The sequence below is a fragment of the Thunnus maccoyii genome, chromosome 20, assembly GCF_910596095.1.
Source record: "Thunnus maccoyii chromosome 20, fThuMac1.1, whole genome shotgun sequence".
In the NCBI taxonomy this organism is placed as follows: Eukaryota; Metazoa; Chordata; class Actinopteri; order Scombriformes; family Scombridae; genus Thunnus; species Thunnus maccoyii.
Genome location: NC_056552.1, coordinates 24396922 through 24418691, shown reverse-complemented (window position 1 = coordinate 24418691; position 21770 = coordinate 24396922). Strand labels below are relative to the sequence as shown.

Sequence of the window (21770 nt, the reverse complement as noted above, 5' to 3'; positions counted from 1 at the left end):
AATTTAGACATGGCTTGAGTTGGATTTCATAAGCAGCACGTTTAGCAAGAGACAATAAAGCGTTGAATTAACACATTTTGAACGGAGTTTGGGGTGTCAGGTGAAAGAGAAGCGGTCAGTACCGGGGTACAGTAACCACATCACTGCACAGCAACAGAACTGTGCTGCACAAACCAAGCTGAAAGACACATAAACACTCTCAACTCGGGAAGACGGTAATATGCAATAAATATTTCGAGTGTTCGAGTTTTTTGTTGAATATGTCACATTGCAGATACAGAGGACAAAAAAAATCACACACGCTGTTAAGTCAACGAGATATTTTAGAGGATAAGGAACGAGGCCACGACGATGATGTCACTTGATAAGAAAAAAATAATTATTTATCCGAGCGCTACCTTTCCTCTCAGAAATATGATGCATACTTTCGTCTTCACCACACTTATGTTCTGTCCTCAACCCCCCCCAAAAAAGCCTTACACGATGGAGTCCATTCCGGACACATTTAGCGGTTACTCAGGAAAGTGCATGGATAATATCAAGGAAATATGCGGATGTGAGTTTTGTTGTCATAATAGGCAGAGACTTTATAGGTGAAACACTGATCAGACGATCATGATCAGACAATGGATTCACAGGACTAAGCTGGCGAGTAAATAGCAGCTGTTTTTTAAAAATCCACCGCACCCTCAGGTTTGTTTGTATGTTTGTTGTCCTAGCGTGTTTGTTTACAGCTGGCTGCCTTTACACGAAGCTGAAGTTAGCCTCGGATTCGGAGTTAAAGGAAAAGTTTGTGAGAAACATAAATAATGGTATTTAGCTGGTGGTTCTCCGTTTTTGCACCACTTACACTTATGAAGGAGTGGTAGACATCGTAGCAAAAGCCTTAACACTGTTTATACTCGCTCTCAGATTTGTTAAACCTTTATTTTGTTTATGAAAACACAAAAAGGGCGACTTTACTTCATCCAGACTGCATTTGACCAAGTATAAACCAAAAACAACCATATATATATATATACTTATCAGATCTGGACTGTATTAACCAAGGGCTGCAGAGAGTCATTAAACATAGTTACAGATTTGTGAAAACTGAAAAAGGCGATTTCACTAATCTTACTGATAGAAATTCACAGCACGATCCCACGTCTCCTCATTTCGTTGGTTAGGGACAAGTAGAGCTCCTCTTTCTCACTTAAAAACAAAGATAGAAAAGTTATTTTTACCTTTTGAAATAGAATTACATATCTAAAATAAGTGAAATCGCCCTTTTTGTGTTTTCATAAGCAAAATAAATGTTTAAAAAATCTGAAAGTGAGTTTAAACGGTGTTAAGGCTTTTCGCTACGACGGTTTACGGTTTACGAATCGGAAGCTAACTTCACGTTCCGTTTAAATCATTCCGGACACATTTAACGGTTACTCAGGAAGAATTTGCGGATGTGACTCTTTGTTGTCATAATGGGTAGAGACCTCACAGGTGAAACACTAATTGGATACTTTTAACACATGGTCAGACAATGGATTCACAGGACTAAGATGGCGAGTAAATAGCTGCCGGTTTTTTAAATCCACCGCACCCTCAGGTTTGTTTGTTTATTGTCCTGGCGTGTCGGTTTACAGCTGGCTGCCGTTACCTTCTTAACCATCATCTAATTCTAACATCTCACTGGCCGCTCTGTCAGCTGTCTGTCAGCCGTCTGTCAGCCGTCCCACTCAGAGTTGTTGTCCATTATGTGTCACCTACAGCTGAGGACAGTGGTTTTTGTTGCGTGGGTGCTGGCTTACGTCGCCTTTCTGCATTCCATCAGGAGGATGTGGAGCGGGAAGTACGTGCGCAGTCCGCTCGTCCGTTCACTGTTTGTGAACATGGTCAGCGACAGCGAGGCGGCCGCGATGGAGACACAAGAGGTATGAATTATTGATAACTGTAACTTTACATGGTCATACTTTGTGCCAGTTTTGACAGACTAACAATATTAAATGCGCCTGTGAAGACAAGACTCAAATGTGTGCACCTTTTCCCGGTAATCAAGCTATACAGGTTAAACTTGTCAATTTTTAAATGGAGTTTGGTATAAGAGAGTACACATGTAAGACAGCTAAAGAGGGGGCTGACAGCTACTTTTAAAGAGGCTCAGAGCTACAGATATTTGGGATAATGGATAATAAGATGACATTTAATCATAACCACATCTTTGCAATCTTTGTATTAGAATAGTCATCTGCACATCACAAAACCACATGTATCATTGAGAATACAACAGAAAAGTATCTGCACACTGGAATTAGAGCTCCTTTAAGCCTTTATTTGTGACATTAGTAAACATTAATATGAATAAATGTACAAGTATCATTCAGAAACACAGTCATTCAATCAGCAGATCTCAAAAAATCCCCCAAATATATCAAGAATATTTAATTGAAGATAGGTGCTATAGGTTGCAATCTAAGAAGGGAAACAGACATATGGTTAAGATCTAACACGAGACTAAGCTAGTTTGGTGTTGCTAGCCAAAGGGAGGCACAACTAAGCTATCATTGCTAATGGTTTATCTTACAAAGTACGTTAGCTGTATATAACTAATGCTCTGCTCATACCATGTTCACGTAACTTGGAACTCATACAGACATTTACATACATTGTTTTGCTGACTCTGCAACATGTGAGCTAGTGTTTGGCATAGTAACCCCATCTATGGAAGAACTGATAGAGACCTGTCAGCCAATTTTCCCTCATATTTTCCTGTCAACCCTCTCTGATTGGTCTTGCCTCCGTTCTGTTCACTGAAGATACAAAATTACAACACTGCTGTCTTCTTTAGTGACAAACTGCTCAAAGTGCAGAATTATTCAGGGCTATTGAAGCACTTAATGACTGTTAATTTGAATTGTTCTATTCTTCTCTTTTCCTGTTAATCTAGTGGTATCGGTGCAATCCTGACCTGCTCGGAGAATCAGTGCGACACCTGTTCGTCCAGAGCCACTTGGACTCAGGCACTAAGGCTTTTCTTAAGCAGAGCGTGGAGAAGTCTGGCTGGATGTTCACTCAGCTCTACCACTCTTTCGTATCAACCGTCCTCAGCCCTCTGGTCTCACGCACCTCCATTAACGGGTGAGTACATTAGCACAAATACGTCTCTGCCTCTGTTTCACCTGTAGCGTATCTCCCTCTGACGTGCTCTCTGTCTCAGGTTTCTAGGTCGAGGATCTATGTTTGTATTTTCTGGGGAGCAGTTCCAGCGGCTGCTCCACATCGGTCCGGAGTGGAGGGCCGAGAGACTCCTGGACCTGGGAGCCGGGGATGGAGGCGTCACAGAGGTGATGGGAGTCCATTTCAGAGAGGTTTATGCCACTGAGGTCTCACCACCCATGAAATGGCATCTCCAGAGGAAGAATTACAGGTGAGCAGGTCTCTCTGTTGAGTTTCATTAACAGTAGAAACTGTCCTGAAAATAATCTGCAGATGAATCAATCATAAAAATAAACATTACAACAACAGTCCTACTCAATACTCTTTGTTGTCCAGATTGAATTAGTGCCGGGGTATTAATGTACATTATGCTGACTAAATGCAGAGCCCTTATAGTGCAGGAAAATAGAAAGTAACCTCCTCATCTGAAAATCCGTTTTTTCTCATCTCTTGTGATTTTAAAATACAGGACACTAATGAACAAATACTGTATGCCTCTCTTTCTCTCTGTGCCCTCCTGTCATGCTCAGACTGCTGGGTATAGATGAGTGGCAGCAGCCTGGTTTCCAGTATGATGTGATCAGCTGTCTGAACCTGTTGGACCGCTGTGACGATCCTCTACATCTCCTGCGGGACATCAGGCGGTCGCTTGTTCCCAACACTGGAAGACTCATCCTGGCTGCGGTGCTTCCCTTCCAGCCTTACGTGGAAGTCGGTCAGTTGAGAATCGTTGCCTCGTATGCTGAAGGAATATCGTTCGCTACACTCTGTTGATTTAAAATTAAACCACCCTGTGTTTTTTTTTTTCTTCTCAGGAGGGAGATGGCAGCGTCCCAAAGAACACCTAAAAATAAAAGGAAAGGCGTGGGAGGAGCAAGTAACTAACCTGTCCAATGAGGTTTTCCAAAGGGCAGGGTTCGAGGTGGAGGCTGTGACCCGGTTGCCATACCTCTGTGAAGGGGACATGTATAACGATTACTACGTTCTCGATGATGCTGTTTTTGTTCTCAAGACCTCAGATGATAGTGACAAGTCTGTTCATTGAATAACAAACGCCCTGTGGGACTGTCAGAGCCCCTTAGTTTGCTAACTTATCTTTATCACGGTAGGTTGCTCCTGGTTGGATTTTGGTGCAATTTTCATAAGCTTCATGCATAAAACACAGTATTTCTGACTTGTTTAGAATGGGTGAGTCAGGTGTGAAGCTCAGGTACTGTGGTTCCTACATTTACCAGCCATCCTGTGTGACGTCGATACCTCTACTTTTAAGCAAAAAATATCCGAATGGCAGTCTGCCGCTGTTGAAATGCCGCAGAAGATCAAGTCTTCTAAGACATACATGTTGTAGGTGTTCATTCTGTAAAGTCTGTTATCTGTGGGAAGTGTTTACTGTCAGTGGTTCATCATTCTGTACTGTCAATGGGAAGAATCATGGTTGAATCTTTGTTGAAATTGTACATTCATTATTTCTGTGTCTCATGCCAACGGTCAGTTTATACATACTTGCTGATTTAACCGATCTGAATTGGGCTGCTTATATTTTAATGGTACTTTTTTTAACTTGGGGTCATTGATTGGGGGGTGGGGGGGGTGGGGGGTAATATGAGGCCTTTTTAAAGCGAGCACATGAAACTTAAGTTGAACAACGGGATGACAGTTAAAGCTGCATTCATCAATTTAAGTTTTTTTGGCCAACAAAACACAACATGTTTGCCAAAGCAACTTTATGGTAATTGTGTAAGCAAGCAGTTACTTATCTACACATCCGACAATATTGGCATTCATTTAGAGTCGTGCCTCTGGCTATTTGACGAATGTTAGTCCAGTATTCACACTCTTTTAGCTCCATTTTGGTCTTCACCAACACCTGAGAAAAATATCTGTCGCTATAGCTGCTAAATGCTCCACTATGTTCACCAGTTCATCTCTAACTGTGTCTGTCTGCTGTTTAGTGCTGGACAGGTCGTATACAGTTAGTTTGTAAGAGCTTTTTTTCCTGAAAACAGCTGCCTGTTGTGGCAAAATACTAAAGCAATGACCCAAAATAGACTAAAAGGCTCCCTAGAGCTGAGGGGACTACAGTGCTGAGTGATTCTCTGTGGTTTTCGTCACAACAAGAACCCCTTTTACATTAGACATTATCATCCGATCCATAGTTTATATAAAAAATATTTACTGGTGCAGCTTTAATGCTAAAAAATAGTTGCACAACTAGAGAAGAAGCATAAAGTGAGTTAAACTCACTCGGAAATTTCACTTACACAGCAATTTCTAGCTAGAGTTAGCTAACAATAGCTAATGTTATGCACAATAAACTAGTGGCCCAACTGGACCTAGTCAGACTATAGCAGCAAAAGCCCTGAGTGTATTGAAGAGTGTGTGTTTTATTGTGTATGAATTCAACTTTTCATTTGTAAGAGAAAAATGTTTTTTCCTTCTTTGAAAAGTTACATGGTCTCGCTTTAAATCAATGTTGGGTGTCGAGGATGTTACTGCACAATGGTCTATTTAAAATGTGCCACAATTAATGCAATATTTGTAATGAAATACTGTAATGAGTTCCAGAATAAATATTCTGCCTTTCTAAGCCGAATTTTTGTGAATGTGGTGTGTGATCAGTTGGAATTACAGTCAGTTTGTTGCAGTGGTTCCAACTCGAGCTCAAGGGACACTACAGAGAGTTCCCCTCTCTCAAATATGGTTTAGTTTCTCCTTACTTCAATTCACAGCATGTTTGTACTGGAAGAGATAGTTTCAACTAAACAACTAACTTCAATGTTTTGTGTTGAAGAGCCCAACCACACTTGGTGCTGCCAAGACACAACAATATGTATTGTGTGAGTTTTTCCTGTTCCTGTTTGCTGTTTCACACTTAAAGTCCTCCTCCACTCAAAACTATGTTTTTCTTCTTGTTCCTACAGTGTGATGTTTGAGCTTCTGTGTGCAGAATGATGTATGTGCTGAAAGTAGAAAGTGTATCTGTGCTCATTGAAAATCAGCTGGGCTTATTAGTATGATTTGTGACATCACGAATAGTTTGGAAGCCAATCCTGGTCCAATGTTCAACTTTCACAAGTGTGATGTGGAAACTTGAAGCCTCCAGTGCACAAACACTGAGAATGCTCTTTACAGTGAAGTAGGAGACATCTTGCAACAATCTTCAGAAATATACACAAGGAATGATTATATACAGGTGAAGCTGTTTCTTTGGACTGGTAACAGGATAAAAATAGTGCAGAGTGCTGAGATAAATATTAAATGGTAAAAAAAAATTAGGTTAAGATTAAGGATTTAAACGTGGTTATTCTACTTTTTTGTGGATAAACCATATCAGACATTTTTGTTTCAAGTAGAGTCTTAATACATGTCTGGAGAGGATCTTTCATGCATATAATGCATAATGTTCCTGCCTAATTAGCCACAGAACAAAATGTAAGAAGTATGACTAGCTGCTAAGTATTTTCACGACATAGGTAAGATTAATTTCCTGGTGAATTTCCTTGCACTTGGCAATTTAGAGCTTACAGAGGAAATCCTGATTTACGATCTTTTCCGCTGACCTTAGAGGCAGCATTTGGAAAACATAATTTATGCAAACAACGCATCTTTCTCTTCTGATTGGCTGGGGACACGAGCGTCTCCCGTCTCTCATTGGTTACTGTCGCCTTGGCCACGTCCCCGAGCCACGTCGCGCTTTTACTCGCCATTTTCCCATCTTCTGAAAGCAGGATCAAGTCTATTCTCGTGTCACGGTGTCATTCAAACACTGCGAGGTCACAAATTATCCATCACCGGAGACGAACTGAGCTCTTTTTAGAGTCTTAAGTCGGTTTACATCTTGCTGGATCTCCCAGAAATATGAACATTTTCCGGCTAACCGGCGATCTCTCCCACCTAGCAGCCATCATCATCCTGCTGCTAAAAATATGGAAAACCAGGTCTTGTGCCGGTGAGTAGCCGCATACTTTCACTTACAGTTTGTACAAGCTTGCACAGGGTGTGACCTGTCATGTAAAGGCGCAGTTGAACCAGCCAAAAAACGGCTGCTATTGCCTAACTTCCACTGTAGTTATATCTCATTAGCCAGCTGCCAGCTAACGTTAGCTAACTTAGCTGGCTAGTATCGCTGTCCATCTCACCGGTATGCCTTGTCATCAAATACGGACTCTGACACTGTTAAGTTACGGTCACCAACATGGCCAAATGTCAGTTGAGACACAGTACATTTCCTGTTGGGAGAAGTGGCATTGACGTCTGACTAGCAGCAGCATATTTTGACAGTGGTGCGGGCCCCTGAATGAGCTGGTGTTGGAGCTGGGGACCAGAGAGCCGCCGCATTTGTTAGTTTCAGCATGTAGGGCCTCGTCGTTTTCAATTGTTGGGGGAAATTGAGCTAGCTTCACGTTTGACGCTGGCCCCCTGTTATTCCTCTGGTTAGCTCGGTGTGACCTCTGACGTGGCAGCAAACAGCAGCTGGAGATGCAAAGTCAGTGACTGAGTATGTGCTTGTTGCAGGGGAACAGTTCATTGTTGCAGATTGTATTATCATGGTGAAACTTTGCTGTGTTTTCATGCTGAGCTATGCTATGCTTTGCTGTTCTTCCAGTGGTCAAAGGTTGGGGCAGTATCACTGCAGGAGTTTTGTCATTACTGCTGTTTGCTTGAGATTAAACCAGATAGAGCTGCACAAAAGTCAGCTGCATATCAGACTGTAGTCATCAATACTAGACTTCCAGCAGCTAATGCTGTGTAGCTAATGTATTATAACAGACAGCACTAGGCTGTGTTTGGCTGCTAATGATGAAGCATTGATCACAGCCCCCCTGTGGTCTCACAGTGGGTGTGACTGAAGGGAAACGTGTCATCACTTGCGCCAACAGGCCAGGTAGATAGAGAGACGTGTAACAGGTGCAGGTGAGCATGAAGACTGTGGCGTTGCACAGAGCACAACCCATCCTGCTAACTGCTCATTAGAGGGCTGCAGTGTCACTTTGTAATAACACATGTTCCTCAAAATATCTACATGTCATCAACAGATTAATAAGCAGATGATCAGGTTTTATCTTTTCATTTTCTGTTTCATGTGCACGGATGTAAGTTGCAAAACAGTGCCAGAGGTCTGTGGTTTACTGTTGGGGTCGGTGTTACAGTGTTTAGTCAGTGAGTGAAGCTTTATCTATTCAGGAAATCTGATCATTTGGTTTGAGATGTTTCGGTTCGCTTCTAAAATATCATTCTTCAGAGTTTACAACCCCACAGACCAAATGTCATTTTGTGCATTGCATCAGAACTGTGTGCATGGAGAGAGTGCATTCCCCAAACTGTCCCTTTTTTTTAAATGCAAAGAGATCAAATCTAATTCATGGATGTAAATAATGTTCGAATGCCCTCTGCTGTCTCTCCGCAGGTATTTCTGGAAAGAGTCAGGTCCTGTTTGCCTTGGTGTTCACCACTCGCTACCTGGACCTGCTCACCTCCTTCATCTCTCTCTATAACACCACCATGAAGGTGAAACACTCACACTTTGCTCCTGTAGCATTGTTTCTGAGCACTAAACAAACAGTTTGTTAAGGCTGACTGACACTCCTTTGTTGACTAGAGGTGTGTGTCATTGCTGATGCTTAAGTGCAAGTATGGCACCAGTGAATGGTCACCTTTAATGTTCTGGACGGCGTCGTGTGTGTGTGTTTGTGTTTCAGATCATCTACATCGGATGCGCATACGCCACTGTGTACCTGATCTACGTGAAGTTCAAGGCGACCTACGATGGGAACCACGACACGTTCAGAGTGGAGTTCCTGGTGGTCCCTGTCGGTGGCCTGGCCTTCCTGGTGAACCACGACTTCTCTCCTCTGGAGGTCAGAAATCCACCACAAACACACTTCTATACTGCTTGTGCCATTCATACTAGACAGACGTCACAGGTTCCTCTCAGATTGTCATTGTTATCAGAGCCTCCAGGCTGCAGTGTAGTTCCTACACTTCTCTGCTAAACCATTGAACGACAACACTACCAAACAAAGATTCACTTCTCATCTTTGCTCCTTATCTACACTCTTGCACTCTCTTGCTCACATACACCAGCATTTATCTTATTATCTCTCATTCTTTCTCAACTTCTTCTCTCTACCACTTCTCTAAAAGTTGGTTAAATTACTTTTAAATGTCAGTATTATATAAGTTAATGTCCATCCCTTATTTGGAGGTGCTGTGACTCCACGTGTTGACAGGAGGTTAAAAGACAAAACAGTAAATTGGGAATGTGTCAAGTTGTGTAGGTTGACTTTTGCTGCTTGTGACCGATCAGATCAATTATACACATGCAAAAATGTAAAGAGACCAGTAAATATATGTTTTTAGACTGACAGGTTGTTTTTAAACGTGTACGTGTGTATATGCAGTATTGTTGTAAATAGTTCAGATAGGGCTGCATGATGTGTAGAACGCCTACATGTGGTTTGACATACATCACATTGTCGGTATGAATGTGCATAGACTCAAACCTGCATCTTTAAGATTCAACCTGAATGATTGTGACCGCATCACTAAATCTGACATCTATCCTCTCCTCTTCTTTCCAGATCCTGTGGACGTTCTCCATCTACTTGGAGTCGGTGGCCATCCTGCCCCAGCTGTTCATGATCAGCAAGACGGGTGAGGCCGAGACCATCACCACCCACTACCTGTTCTTCCTGGGACTCTACAGAGCCCTCTACCTCATCAACTGGATATGGAGGTTCTATTTCGAGGGATTCTTTGACATGATCGCCATCGTCGCCGGGGTGGTGCAGACCATCCTCTACTGCGATTTCTTCTATTTGTATGTAACAAAAGGTGAGTCCTGCTGCGTTTTTTTACCGTGTAATAGTTTTCCTCTTTTAAGTGGTTACCTTCAGCTGTTAAATAACGCTCCTGCTCATCATCGTCATCTTCTTCTAACTGGCAGAGTTACGTCAGCATTTTAATATAGCCCAAGACATGTGATTGGATGTGATTCCAGTAGTATATTAATATTTGTAGTTCATTAATATGTCTGTAGTTGGACAACAGGCTGGCTGACAACAAAAACATTGAGCTAGTTTGTTGTTACAGACGTGTTTGTCTGAGCTGTTCTCAAACCCAGAGATCTTTATCATAAACTGTAGTCAGAAACCTCAAGTTTCCAAACATACCAGAATCGTCAGGCTGAATTTTGTGGAAATGTGTGTAAAATGATGCACGACACACTAAACTGTATTGATGATTTGATGTAATATTGCAGATGTTAAAAATAGGTCTTTGGGTTTGAATACTTGACTCAGTGAACTGTTGAAGTAAACAGATCTAGAATACATCTGATATTGAGATATAGAACTGAAAGTTACTCTCATGGTTTATTTAAAGGACATTTGCATACCTCAGTGGTTAAAAGATCAGTTCACCCAAATTACAAAAAGTGTTGTATTGAGCTATGCAAATACTGTAGTTTCACGTCTGCCAGAGGTTTTGCCTCCACTGCAATATAATGCAGCTGAATGGAATCTCCTTCTTTTTTAATTGAATGTAACCCTCAGCTCTTTTGTTATTCAGTAATTACACATTTCCTTATCATGAATCGTACATTCAGAAACACCAGTGTATATGTGCATGTGTGAAAATAATTAGGAAAAAATTAAGTATAAAAAAAAGTAATAATTGGAATTTCATTTGCTGAGCTCACAGCAAGTAAATACAACTTCTGATTTATAAAAATGACCTGCAGTCTGGAGCTTTTACATATAAATAAACGTCACATTCAAATGAGTTCACATGATGCTGATTGAGCCTATCACCACCAGGTAAACCTCTCTCTATTTCACACTATACAGAGTTTTTAATCTGGTGTCAGGTTTGACATTCCTGCACTGACTAGATGAATGCATACTGAGCATGCTCTATGGACAGAGTATACACACTAGAGACATGAATGAGGATAAAATAACCTAATTGTGCGACTATTCTAGACTTACCAAATGCTATCAGACCGAATGGATCCAATTCTGATAGTGAAACGACTCATTTAGTTTGCGTGACGCTCAAAACAGCTTATCCACAGTTTTACAGCCGCAACAGTAGCGAAAGCAGCGAAAGTTTCAAGCCTGTTTCACCTCCTGACAACAGCCAGCATCACTGACGGGTGTGGGCACGAGTGCGCTCTGTTGCACCCGTCACCACACCCAACAGTGATGTCAGTACACCTTCTGTAGACACCTTTATATCACTGCAGCATAGTGAGGAGTCCGACAAGAAAAACAAGATTCACAGCAAGTGTTGAGTTACCCTCGAAGAAATTCAACAACCTCATTTCCTTCTTCTTTAAATTTCAATGCCCTAGTTACTAGTCTCTCTCTCTCTTAACATTGCTGCTATACAGGATTTAATACATGAAGTTCTACATTTTCAGGCCTCTAAAAACAAATCAAATGAAACAATCTGAGAAGGAATGTCAGTCTTGTCCATCTGTCATGAGGACCGTGTGTGTTTTTTTTTAAAAAGTTAAACCCGTCCCGTCTCGTTTCAGTACTGAAAGGAAAGAAGCTGAGTCTGCCAGCCTAAGTGCCAAAGAGGAGCGTTTTGGCAGACTTAAAGAGGGGGATCGGAGGGGGGGAGGAGAGGTAGTGGACACCTCTGACACCACCACCACCACCACCACCACCCCCCAAACCCCCCGCCATCCACCGCCCGCTTCCTCCTCTTCCCCTCCCGCCAGAGTAAGATGCCTGAGACAGAGAGCGAGCGGGAGCTGCTGGCCGCACCTTCCTTCCTTCTGATCCAGAATCAGCGGAATCAGAAACAGAAGCTGGTCCGCCGCGGCTGTCGGATTTCTGTTTGACGCATCTTGCCTTAACTTTTTTTATTACTCTGTATAAAGGAAGGAAAAAAAAAAAAAAAAAGCGAGAAAAGTTTTCTACATAAATAAAAATGTGTACGCTGAAGATTTGACACATCGGTGCATAAGAGCTGAAGATGTAAAAACTGCCTATGATTTGGCGTTGTATGATATTGAAGCGGACTTCTTGTGGTGGGATAATATTGACTCAATTGTTTGTAATAGTATTTGCAATTGAAATAAATGTGCATCGTTTTTTTTTTTTTTTCCTGAATCAATTCGGGGAGGAATTAGTTGAATCCTCATCATTTTGGGTAAATGATTCACATTTTCTCCTCTTTTTGACCAGAATGAATTCCCATGTAAACAGACTATTGTTTTTAGTTTTTAGTTCCACGCCCTTTGTAGAATGATTTTAATATAGATGCCATAACTTAAAGTTCTCTTGTCAAAAAAAAGGAATTCAGATGTAACTCGGGAGCGTATTGTTGTTTAAATGCCTTCAAAATTGAGCAGTATGAGTGTCATTTAACTACATTATATTGAACAGAAGTGCAACGCAACATGATAGCAAATGACTGAAAAGGAGGGAAATGAACTCTCATCACTGTAAATGGCTTTCTTCATTCGAATAGCCCACTCATCACCCAATATCGCCTGTTATTCTACTCCGTTGCCTAGCTAATTCCTATCAGATGACTTCACTACATGTTTGAGACGATGAGTAAATTCACTGGTAATGTGCTGTAAGTGAAGTATCACTACAGAAATGGAAGTCTTTCATTTTTCTTTTTAGGTGCAGATGTATTTATTTTTATCTTCTTCCTGGTTTCCAATAAACAGAGTCCGTAGAATTGTCCACCTGTTGTGTATAATTTTAATCTGAAGAGCTGAATCTCTCTGTCTTTCTTGGGAGATGAGCGCAATCCTACGAACGCTGTTCCACTCAATTCTCAGTAGTTCTGGAGACATATCTGCTTCTGTTTTAATTTCATGCTGGTCATTCCTTTTCATTTCTTGCCGGAGCTTTTGCATGATGTTGCCACCACGAATAAAGAGTTTATGGGAAACTTTTGTCTTGATGTGGTTATAGTAACGTGATGGGAATCAGAGTTGTATGAATGCAATTTGGAATGATTTATAAGTGTTTAGGTAGCAGCTTTATTGACAACTTGAAACATTTTCAATTAAAAATACACTGAAACATTTCAAAATATTTCTTCATCCTTCTTCCGGGGCTCTGAATGTGTTCTTTAAGATACTTTTGAATGAGCTTTGAGAACATAAAGCACACTGACAGTCCAGATGCCCCTGTGGTTAGCTCACAGCCCGCTCTGGTTTGACATAAACATGAAACCTGACCTTTATGCTTGAATTATACTGCTACAAAGATAACCATAGGTCAGAGGCTTTCAGAGGAACAGATGTGCACACCTCCCACATCTGATCAAGGTGCTGTGTGGCCCAGCGACAGAGTAATGGATGGATTGGGCCCCTGAGGACCTGCTGTTTCTCCCACTATTTGGGGATAATAAACGTTAGTAATGAATTAGTTCATGTTAAAGGTACCCTGTTGTTGGTTTTAACACCAGTAACTCTACGGATCAAACTTTTTTACGAGTGAGTCCCTGTTTGTACTTTGTACTCATCATTCCACTGATCCTCAGCTGGCTGCGGTGACGTGCAAAGAAATGAAACAATGCACCAACAAAGGCAGTGAAGAAGAAGAAGCTGGTAAACACAAAGGTTGACAAAATATTTTAAAAATTGACTCTTCAAATGTTTTTTGGGGAAGGAAATGCTGTTAGTCAGGCCTCAAAGATTCACACAATGTGTTTTTTTAATGTAAACAGAATTTTGTTTTTGTTTTGTTTTTTACAAGAAAACTAAAGGGCGCCTTTAATGTGTTTAAGCATTTATTTAGTGAAATGCGCCATATTAACACAATGTATGCTAGACCTTTTCCCACTACTTAATAAAATGCATAGTTGCAAAATAAAACTTTGATTTGAATTTAATGATTTCAATAAGCTTTTTAAATTGCAAACATTTTAATGAGTTGTGTTGACATACATCAACCTTATATTGTGTGTAACTTAACATCAGACAGTTCAGAGTGTGTATTAGAGGAGCTGTAGGCTGAACAGATATCACACAGGGATACAGAGGGTGTTTTCGAGGTGAGTATCATTTCATTTACAATCAAATTCTACTAAAGCAATGTCTTTGTGCATCTTCTCAATTGTGATATGACCAATAGTGGACTTGTGTACAGGAGTTAGGCTGCACCTGCTAACACACAGCTTGTTGGAATCTGTTACTACTACACATAGCTAAGGCTAGTCATATTTAGCAGTGTAATCTGGCCATCCTACCTTTTAGTTTAGCATAGCAGTGGATTAGAATGATAAAGTTTTATTTGTGAAATCTGCCTGGCTTCCATTTGTGCAGTGAGGAGGACAGACATGTTTCACTTTTTGCTTATTCATGTAACTGTTACCTACACTGTATAATCTAAATTCAGCCACAGACACATTGTTTTAATCTGCTGTTATTCACATAGATACACTTGTGGTTCAATTGTAGCCAAATTACTGTTGGCCAAACTTAAGAGCCTTGGGACTGTGAGTAATGCTGAGTTGTTGTTTTTTTCTCAATCTCTTGCTCAATCCTTCAGTGTTGCTTTTTTGTCTATGAAAGCTGCAGTAGGAGATCTGAGGCATAATGATATTTGTATTGTAAATCATTTGGGATTTTGGTTACAGTGATATTGTGATACAAATGCAAATCATGTTTGTAGGTACAGGCCAAGAGCACAGAGAAACTTTTATCTTTCAGCAGATGAATGTGAAAATAGAGTCAAACTCAATCATTCTGCACAGTGATGCTCAAACATCCAAGTGAAGTGTTAGTGAGCAAAACACATTTGTTGAGTGGAGTGGGAGAGGGAGAAACTGTTTGACATGCAGGGTGTCTGCCCCCATTTGTCACTTTTGCCTCATGCAGCCTCCATATGAACGCCTCTGTCTTCCATCATAAAGAAACAGGGATTAAGACAACGCTGTTGCTTAACTTTGTAAATTAAACATTTTGTGATTAGACATTGAAGATTGGATACAATCGTTAAGGCTGATTTATGGTAGGTCGCCCGACACTGCTCCTAAGTGTCGCTCGACAGAAATGACGTATTTTCGACAGAAAAAAAGTGGCGCTCGACACTTTCCTCTCATGTCGCGCACCCGTCACATTTTGTCGCACAGTGTGATTGGATAGTGTTACTAACGTCGCCATGGAGATTGTACTTTTCACTGACCTTCCTTATTGATGTTTTGGTCTGTAACTTTAGATAACTTGTGACGTCCAGTTTAATTAGTCCCGGATGATACAATGTAATTAAACTACAATGGAGACGACTGAAACCTTTCGCCGAAGCACAAACTGAAAACGTCGCGCGACTTTTTAATTTCTGGGCAGGGAACCGTCGACCAGTCAGCCCGGAACAAAAACACCGTCGGACGAGTCAGTCAGAGTCAAGCCTCACTCTCACCCATGGATGTATACAGAGTAGAGACGGAAAATTCCTTCAGTAATGCTAGCATTTTACGCTAAGCTTGTGATAGCGTACCGCAGCTGAGTACAGTTGATAAACAGGATGGAAGATTATATCTCAAAGGGAAATTGTGAGTAACTTTTCACCCAACGGTCACTGAAGTTTAGAGCTAGCTAGCGTCACTGTTGTTATATTTATTTGTTGTTCTTATCATACATCAATGGTTACAACTCTTCACTTCAGTCTCAAATCCCGCTTCACTGTTGGACCATGTTGTAAAACGGACAGAGAGACATCTTCCAATTCATATAGCGAGATAGCCTAATATACATTCAGTTTATGTACAGCTACGCCTTTTTCTTGGGCAGTCCAAGTAAATGGAAAAACTTACTCTTTGTGGAAAACCTGTTTAGAAATCCGATGCCAGATTATTTTTGCATAAACTCACTTTATGGTTGTTAGCTTTACGGTTATAAAGTAGCCTCATATCATAACATCAAAAAGATATATACTGTATATGGGAGTTTATTTTAATGTCTTTAATGTATGGCAGTAATAGCTAAAGTTGAAGATATTAAAGGAAAAGAAGCTGTACTTAAAGTAGAAACACTGAAATGAATTAAAGGGACAACATGGATAGATTTACTGAAAGAAGTTAAAGGTGCAGTGTGTAGAATTTAGTGGCATCTAGCAGAACAGACTTGACAGAAATGGAATATAATATTCATAAGTATGTTTTAATTGGTGTATAATCACCTGAGAATAAGCATCGTTGTGTTTTTGTTACCTTAGAATGAGCCCTTTATATTTAAATATGGAGCGGGTCCTCTTCCATGCAGCCTACCATGTTGCACTGCCATGTTTCTACAGTAGCCTAGAATGGACAAACCAAATACTGGCTCTAGAGAGGGTCTTTCACATTTTTCATGAGTTTCGTGGTTACCGTAGGTTCTCCTACACACTTGGAAGGGGAGGGTGAGGTGAGGGATGTTCAGTTGGTTGCAATCTGCAACCTCAGCGCTAGATGCCACTAAATCATGCAATGCAAATTGCAGTTAATCAAATTATGTAGACCCAAATGATATGAAGTAAACCTGGTCTTTTGGGGCCCCTGGGCAGGTACATGCTTTGCTTGGTTGGTAATCAGGCCTTGTTCAGTGCTGGTAAATTGTCATAGATTCTTATATGTAAATTTACCAGAACCTGTTCCACCAAGATGCTGAGAACTGGAAATTTTCTGAGCCTTTATGCATTAAGATGCACATAGGAAAGACACTATGCACAGTATATTTTTAGTAACAGTTTTAAAAGTCTTGCTTCAATGCAGGCAACATACTAGGTGACATGGTGAAAATAAAGTAAGATAAAGTGTTAATATAACCTACTTATATTTGCATCCAGGTGCACCTCTGCCTCTCTCCGCTCTGCGCCTGCTGGTCCCACCAATTCAGCTGGTATCAGCAGCAATCTGGCAGACTGTCCAGCAGAGAGTTGTGGCTGACTATGGGATGCTTGAGGAGTTTGTTTCCATGGTTACAGACATTGTCCCAGAGCTGCTCACCAGTCGTCAGAGGGCCCAGCTCACCCTGGGCCTCAGAGCACGGGTGAGGAGGAGCAGTAGTTAATTATTAGTCACAAATAATTAACATGTAGTCACTCTGCTGTGAATTTTGCTTTGATATTTTCTGTTTTTAAAATATTACCACTGGGAAATTTTGAGGATTTATAAATTGTACACATAGTGACATTAATTAGTCTACTATAACGGCTAGTACCTGTGAGGTGGCTTTGGTGTCCCAATTATACAAGATTGGAATACATTCAAGACAAGTCCATTTTAAGAATTGAAGAGTTAACTTAAATGTTATCTGGAATATGACACTGGTTTCAAAAAAGAGATATCAATTTACAGATGCTTAGTCATGGGGCTTTTAAACTTGGCCACATCCGTTTCAGCTAACTGTGCTAAAATAGATTCTCAAAAAGAGCTGAGGAGAAGTGTTTCTGTCTCTTGCTGCTTCTAAGAAAAACCTGTGGTTTGTGCTTTTAGCTGATCCTGGAGTTATGTCAGTTTGAAGCTGACTTTGGGATTGTTCAGCCACATCTGGACAGGATGCACATCCTCACAGAGGCATGGGTAACAGAGGTGAGTTTAAAGTGATTCCATTTTAAATAGAAGATAAAAATAAGCACTTTGTAGGAGATGAGATAAATGCTTTTTTATGATGACCACTGTGTGAGATTTTATGATGTTCCTGTCGTGTTGCAGGCTGGTGCTGCAAACATGGACCAACAGCCCAACTCAGACTTTGTGGATCTTGTTAAGAAGTTGCTGAACAATCCTGAGGAGAGAGAACGATTCTTTCAGGTCCGTGTTAATGTTGCACTTTGATCTTGTTCTGTTCATCACCATTACAGATTTTGAACATTACATATATTGGATGCAAGGATTTATCTGTATGTTTTCAGTTTTGGTAAAAATCTGTTAACTTGATGTCCTTCAGAAAGTTTTCATTGAAGAATTCGGTCCCACATATGACGACTCTCTTCACACCTTGACGTGGCTGTTTCTGTCCAGACTTGAAAAGTTTCTTCCTCTTCAAACATTCCAACAGGTACATTAAGAAAATATAAAACATTAAAAGGAGATCAATTGAAGTGAGCTTGGAGTTTTGATGTTTTAGTGACAGAGCTGCATTGTTTTTAGCTTTTTTCATTTCATTTTCGTTCAGGTTGCTGCCATGTTTGGTGAGACGTCTTCAGTTCTGGAGGGCTGTATAGAGTCTGTGTCTCAATGTGAGGAGCTCAGAACCCTGCTGCAGTATCAGAAAGACCTCAGCCAACTGGATCACAATGGCAAGCCTTTATAGTTACTGATTCTTTTCAATAACTCAGTCTCTTTATCAGAGAACTCAGTGTTTAGCATATTTCCAAAAGCTTGCTATGTTGAAGTAAAATGTGAATTTTTTTGTCTTTGCAGATGGTTCCTTGGATGGTACCTGCATTATTTCAGCTCTTAAACTTCCTTCTGTGGAAGGAACAACGACAGAAAAGCCACAATCACAAGCTCACAGCTCACATGATGTGCTTTCATGTTCATCAGAATTGGAGAAGGAATCTTTAGCATTACAATATATAACACACACAAAACCTGACACAATCACAGAGGATCAGACAAGCAAGATAAACCCTGACGAAACCAACTGGGTTCTCGGGGAAAACAGAACAGCTGTGCATTTGCAAGAAATCACAAGCCATGAAGAAAATGTAGGCCTTCTTCAAAGTCAAGATAAGGATGCTTCACGCCCTCTAAAAGAATGCAGTGTTCAGCTAAAAAGACTTGACAACCCGGCGTTTTCGCAATCTCGACCTGTGAGACGAAACAGAGGCCTGAGGATGAAAATGATTCTGTTGGAAGAGAAAAGAGGATGTCATAAAAAGGACCAACCTACCTGCAAATCTGTTCCTAGTAAAACAAAACCATCCAGTGTGACTCCACCTGACAAAGATTCAAGCAGCTTAAGCAAAGACTCTTCATATATGGCGCCTATCAGTAATTGCAGTGAAGATGATTCATGGTCTTATTACTCAGATCAGGGTTCTTGCCATAAGGGCACTAACAGTAGTCCCAGTATGACTGATTCATGGTCTAACTATTCAGATGATGTCTCCTTTTGTGTGACTCCTGTCAGTAATTCCAATCCAGATCATTCATTGTCTAGCTCTTCAAATGAGGACCTTTCCTTCACAGGTCGTTATGAAGATAAAGATTTATCAGCTACCAGCAGAAACCAGGTCACCCCTGACATCAAAGCTGGCGCTCTGAAAAAGACTCGTAAAGTTGTATGCTTTATCTGCAAGGAGCAAGTGAAGACAAAACTGAGAGTTCACATGAAAACCCACTTCCCCAACGATGAGTACGCATGCCCTCGATGCGACAGCAGGTTTAAAGTCCTGACGTCTTTTAGGTTGCATTTGAAAAGAACTTGCTTCGAGCATAGTAAGCAGCAGGTAGATCCGGACGAAGCCCAGAATCTTTACAAATGTGACAAATGCGAGGAGGCGTTCAGGTACAAACTTTCACTGGAAGTGCACAAACAGACCCACAACGAACTCTACTGCAGTGTGTGTAGGAAGGTTTTACGAGATGCAGCAGCGTTGGCGAGGCACAATGCTTCTCACACCGTGTTGCAGTGTCCCCGCTGCGAGGAGACCTTCACTCTGTATAAGCCCCTGCTGAAGCATTGTGAAAACATCCATAAAATCAGCAGACCGTTTAAATGCAACCATTGTCCGAAAACATACTCCAGGCTGCGCATTCTAATCGGACACGAGTGGAAGCATACAGGTCACCTACCGTTCCGGTGCGCTCACTGCGGTTTAAGATTCAGATCAGATGCAGATCTCCTTTCCCACGGAAGAGTCCACACAGGAGAGAGACCTTACCTTTGCGCAGAGTGCGGCAAAACTTTCTCCCAGAAGTCCAACCTGGTACGGCACTTGCATTTCATCCATAGCGACTCTCGAAATGAGAAAAAGCATTCCTGCTCCGAGTGTGGGAAATCCTTTAAAGAGAAAGGAGCCCTGAAAAAGCACCAGAAGAGCAAACACTATAAGGAATTGTTCCGTCATCCGTGCCAATACTGCGGGAAGATGTTTTCCGCGTCATCGATCGTGAGACATAAATTGATCCATACAGGAGAGAGACCTTTCAAATGCACCGTGCCTGCATGTGAAAAGTACTTCAGGTCAACCTCTGAGGTGAAGAAGCATGTTCTTATACATCATACGACAGAGCGACCGTATAAATGCGATGTCTGTGGAAAGGGCTTTATTAAAATGGGTTTACTCAACACACATTCTAAAATACACTCCGGAGAGAAGCCGTTTGTTTGCCACTTCTGCGGCAAGGCTTTCCATAAACTCTACGGCATGCAGAGACACAAAAAGCTTGTACATACATTTATATCAAATTAAATCCTATGTAGAAGGAATGCTCAGTTCAACAGTTGTATGCTAAAGCTCACAAGTAAAGTTCATTTTTCCACCCGTCGAAGATTTGAGATACAATAGAGAGGTTCAGATGTAACAGTTGGCAAATGCTTTATCTAACAAATTTGTTGTTAACATAGAGAAAAACTATTCATGGAATTTGCACTGGATGCGAGTCAGCACCATGCTGTATCAGTGACTCGCCTTCATACCTTGTTTAAAGATGCATTATTTTGTTTCTGGATACTATTGGGCTTTTCATACACACAGATATCTGAAAATGGGTGAATTAGATGTGTTAGCAGGTATGAATTATTTATATGGGGTGCATAATACACCTCCACTTCCCTGGAAACATCCAATCATATTTTATGTCATTTGGATTTGGATGGATTTATTTTCTGATCTCAAAAATGATTCCATATGTCATATGAGGCTAATGGGATACAGTGTAGTTCACAATATAGGGTTTATAAAAAACCCTCCAACTAATTAGAAAATAGTTGTAGCACCCACATGTTAAAGAGTTTTTTTGTATTTTAGTACACATTATTTCTTCATTGATTAATAAAATACGCATTTTCTGTTCTTTTATTAATTTCAATGTTTATGTGCTATGCATTTCTGCAAGAGAAGATTAAAATAATGTGTAATTCAGCCTTTTTTTTGATGTTGTATGTGTTTCTTAGCAATTGGGGAAGTTTTGTTTTTCTTATTAAGTGGACTTGAGCTGTTTCTCAACAATGAGTTGGGTAATCCGTTTGGAGAACTGGACAAATATAATCAGACTTAAGCTAGATATGTAATTTTCTTGACTGAATGCATTTACAAAGGTTTTGATATAATAGTACTGAATAAAGCAATGGAGTACATCACTGGGTGTATTTTTTATTTAAATATAAATACAGATTTTGTCACAGAGGTAGAAAGAGTGGAAAAATATATAAGATGAAGATGCGAAACTCATGTTAAAAGTAGCATCAAAGAGGAGAACATCTTAACAGGGTTGAGGGTACAACATACCAGACTTCATAAAACATTGCACTAAAACAAACATCCCTCAGGATTATGTGAGCTCTGTCAAATAGTGGAATCAGTGGCGCATGTAAATTTTCACTGCCATAAATACTGTCGAGAACGAGAAACATTAAAGAGGGAAATCAGGAAGCTATCGGGTTAGGGAGTCAT

At 40.7% G+C, this 21770-nt stretch overlaps 3 protein-coding genes across 7 annotated transcripts; all 3 read left to right on the top strand.

Moving 5' to 3' along the window:
• The first annotated feature begins 524 nt into the window (after window positions 1-524).
• Window positions 525-5785, top strand: mettl9 (methyltransferase like 9). 5 transcript variants are annotated; one of them, XM_042398558.1, is made up of 6 exons: window positions 525-693; window positions 1811-1910; window positions 2924-3114; window positions 3194-3403; window positions 3723-3907; window positions 4008-5785. In XM_042398558.1, the coding sequence occupies exons 2-6, from the start codon at window positions 1815-1817 to the stop codon at window positions 4235-4237; spliced, it is 912 nt and encodes a 303-aa protein (XP_042254492.1). In that variant the 5' UTR covers window positions 525-693; window positions 1811-1814; the 3' UTR covers window positions 4238-5785. The 5 variants fall into 5 exon arrangements, with proteins under 5 accessions (XP_042254492.1, XP_042254490.1, XP_042254491.1 ...); XM_042398556.1 differs by having other exon boundaries at window positions 526-693; window positions 1749-1910; XM_042398557.1 differs by lacking the exon at window positions 525-693 and adding an exon at window positions 1371-1585.
• Window positions 5786-6851: 1066 nt separating this feature from the next.
• On the top strand, window positions 6852-13110 carry LOC121887592 (ER lumen protein-retaining receptor 2). Its single transcript, XM_042398497.1, has 5 exons — window positions 6852-7141; window positions 8600-8700; window positions 8892-9050; window positions 9774-10026; window positions 11732-13110. Exons 1-5 carry the CDS (start codon window positions 7051-7053, stop codon window positions 11764-11766), a joined length of 639 nt encoding a protein of 212 aa, XP_042254431.1. The 5' UTR covers window positions 6852-7050; the 3' UTR covers window positions 11767-13110.
• A 2116-nt stretch (window positions 13111-15226) lies between these two features.
• LOC121887040 (zinc finger protein 37-like) lies at window positions 15227-21464 on the top strand. Its single transcript, XM_042397573.1, has 7 exons — window positions 15227-15720; window positions 16992-17194; window positions 17641-17736; window positions 17860-17958; window positions 18095-18205; window positions 18323-18446; window positions 18571-21464. Exons 1-7 carry the CDS (start codon window positions 15693-15695, stop codon window positions 20565-20567), a joined length of 2658 nt encoding a protein of 885 aa, XP_042253507.1. The 5' UTR covers window positions 15227-15692; the 3' UTR covers window positions 20568-21464.
• Window positions 21465-21770: the final 306 nt, after the last annotated feature.

Coding starts and splice junctions, on each gene's coding strand:
- mettl9 (XM_042398554.1), top strand. CDS start 1,734: ATGTGTCACCTACAGCTGAGGACAGTGGTTTTTGTTGCGTGGGTGCTG. Junction 1,911..2,923: donor CCGCGATGGAGACACAAGAG/GTATGAATTATT, acceptor CTGTTAATCTAG/TGGTATCGGTGCAATCCTGA. Junction 3,115..3,193: donor TCACGCACCTCCATTAACGG/GTGAGTACATTA, acceptor TCTCTGTCTCAG/GTTTCTAGGTCGAGGATCTA.
- LOC121887592 (XM_042398497.1), top strand. CDS start 7,051: ATGAACATTTTCCGGCTAACCGGCGATCTCTCCCACCTAGCAGCCATC. Junction 9,051..9,773: donor ACGACTTCTCTCCTCTGGAG/GTCAGAAATCCA, acceptor TCTTCTTTCCAG/ATCCTGTGGACGTTCTCCAT. Junction 10,027..11,731: donor CTATTTGTATGTAACAAAAG/GTGAGTCCTGCT, acceptor GTCTCGTTTCAG/TACTGAAAGGAAAGAAGCTG.
- LOC121887040 (XM_042397573.1), top strand. CDS start 15,693: ATGGAAGATTATATCTCAAAGGGAAATT. Junction 17,195..17,640: donor CCCTGGGCCTCAGAGCACGG/GTGAGGAGGAGC, acceptor TTGTGCTTTTAG/CTGATCCTGGAGTTATGTCA. Junction 17,737..17,859: donor CAGAGGCATGGGTAACAGAG/GTGAGTTTAAAG, acceptor GTCGTGTTGCAG/GCTGGTGCTGCAAACATGGA.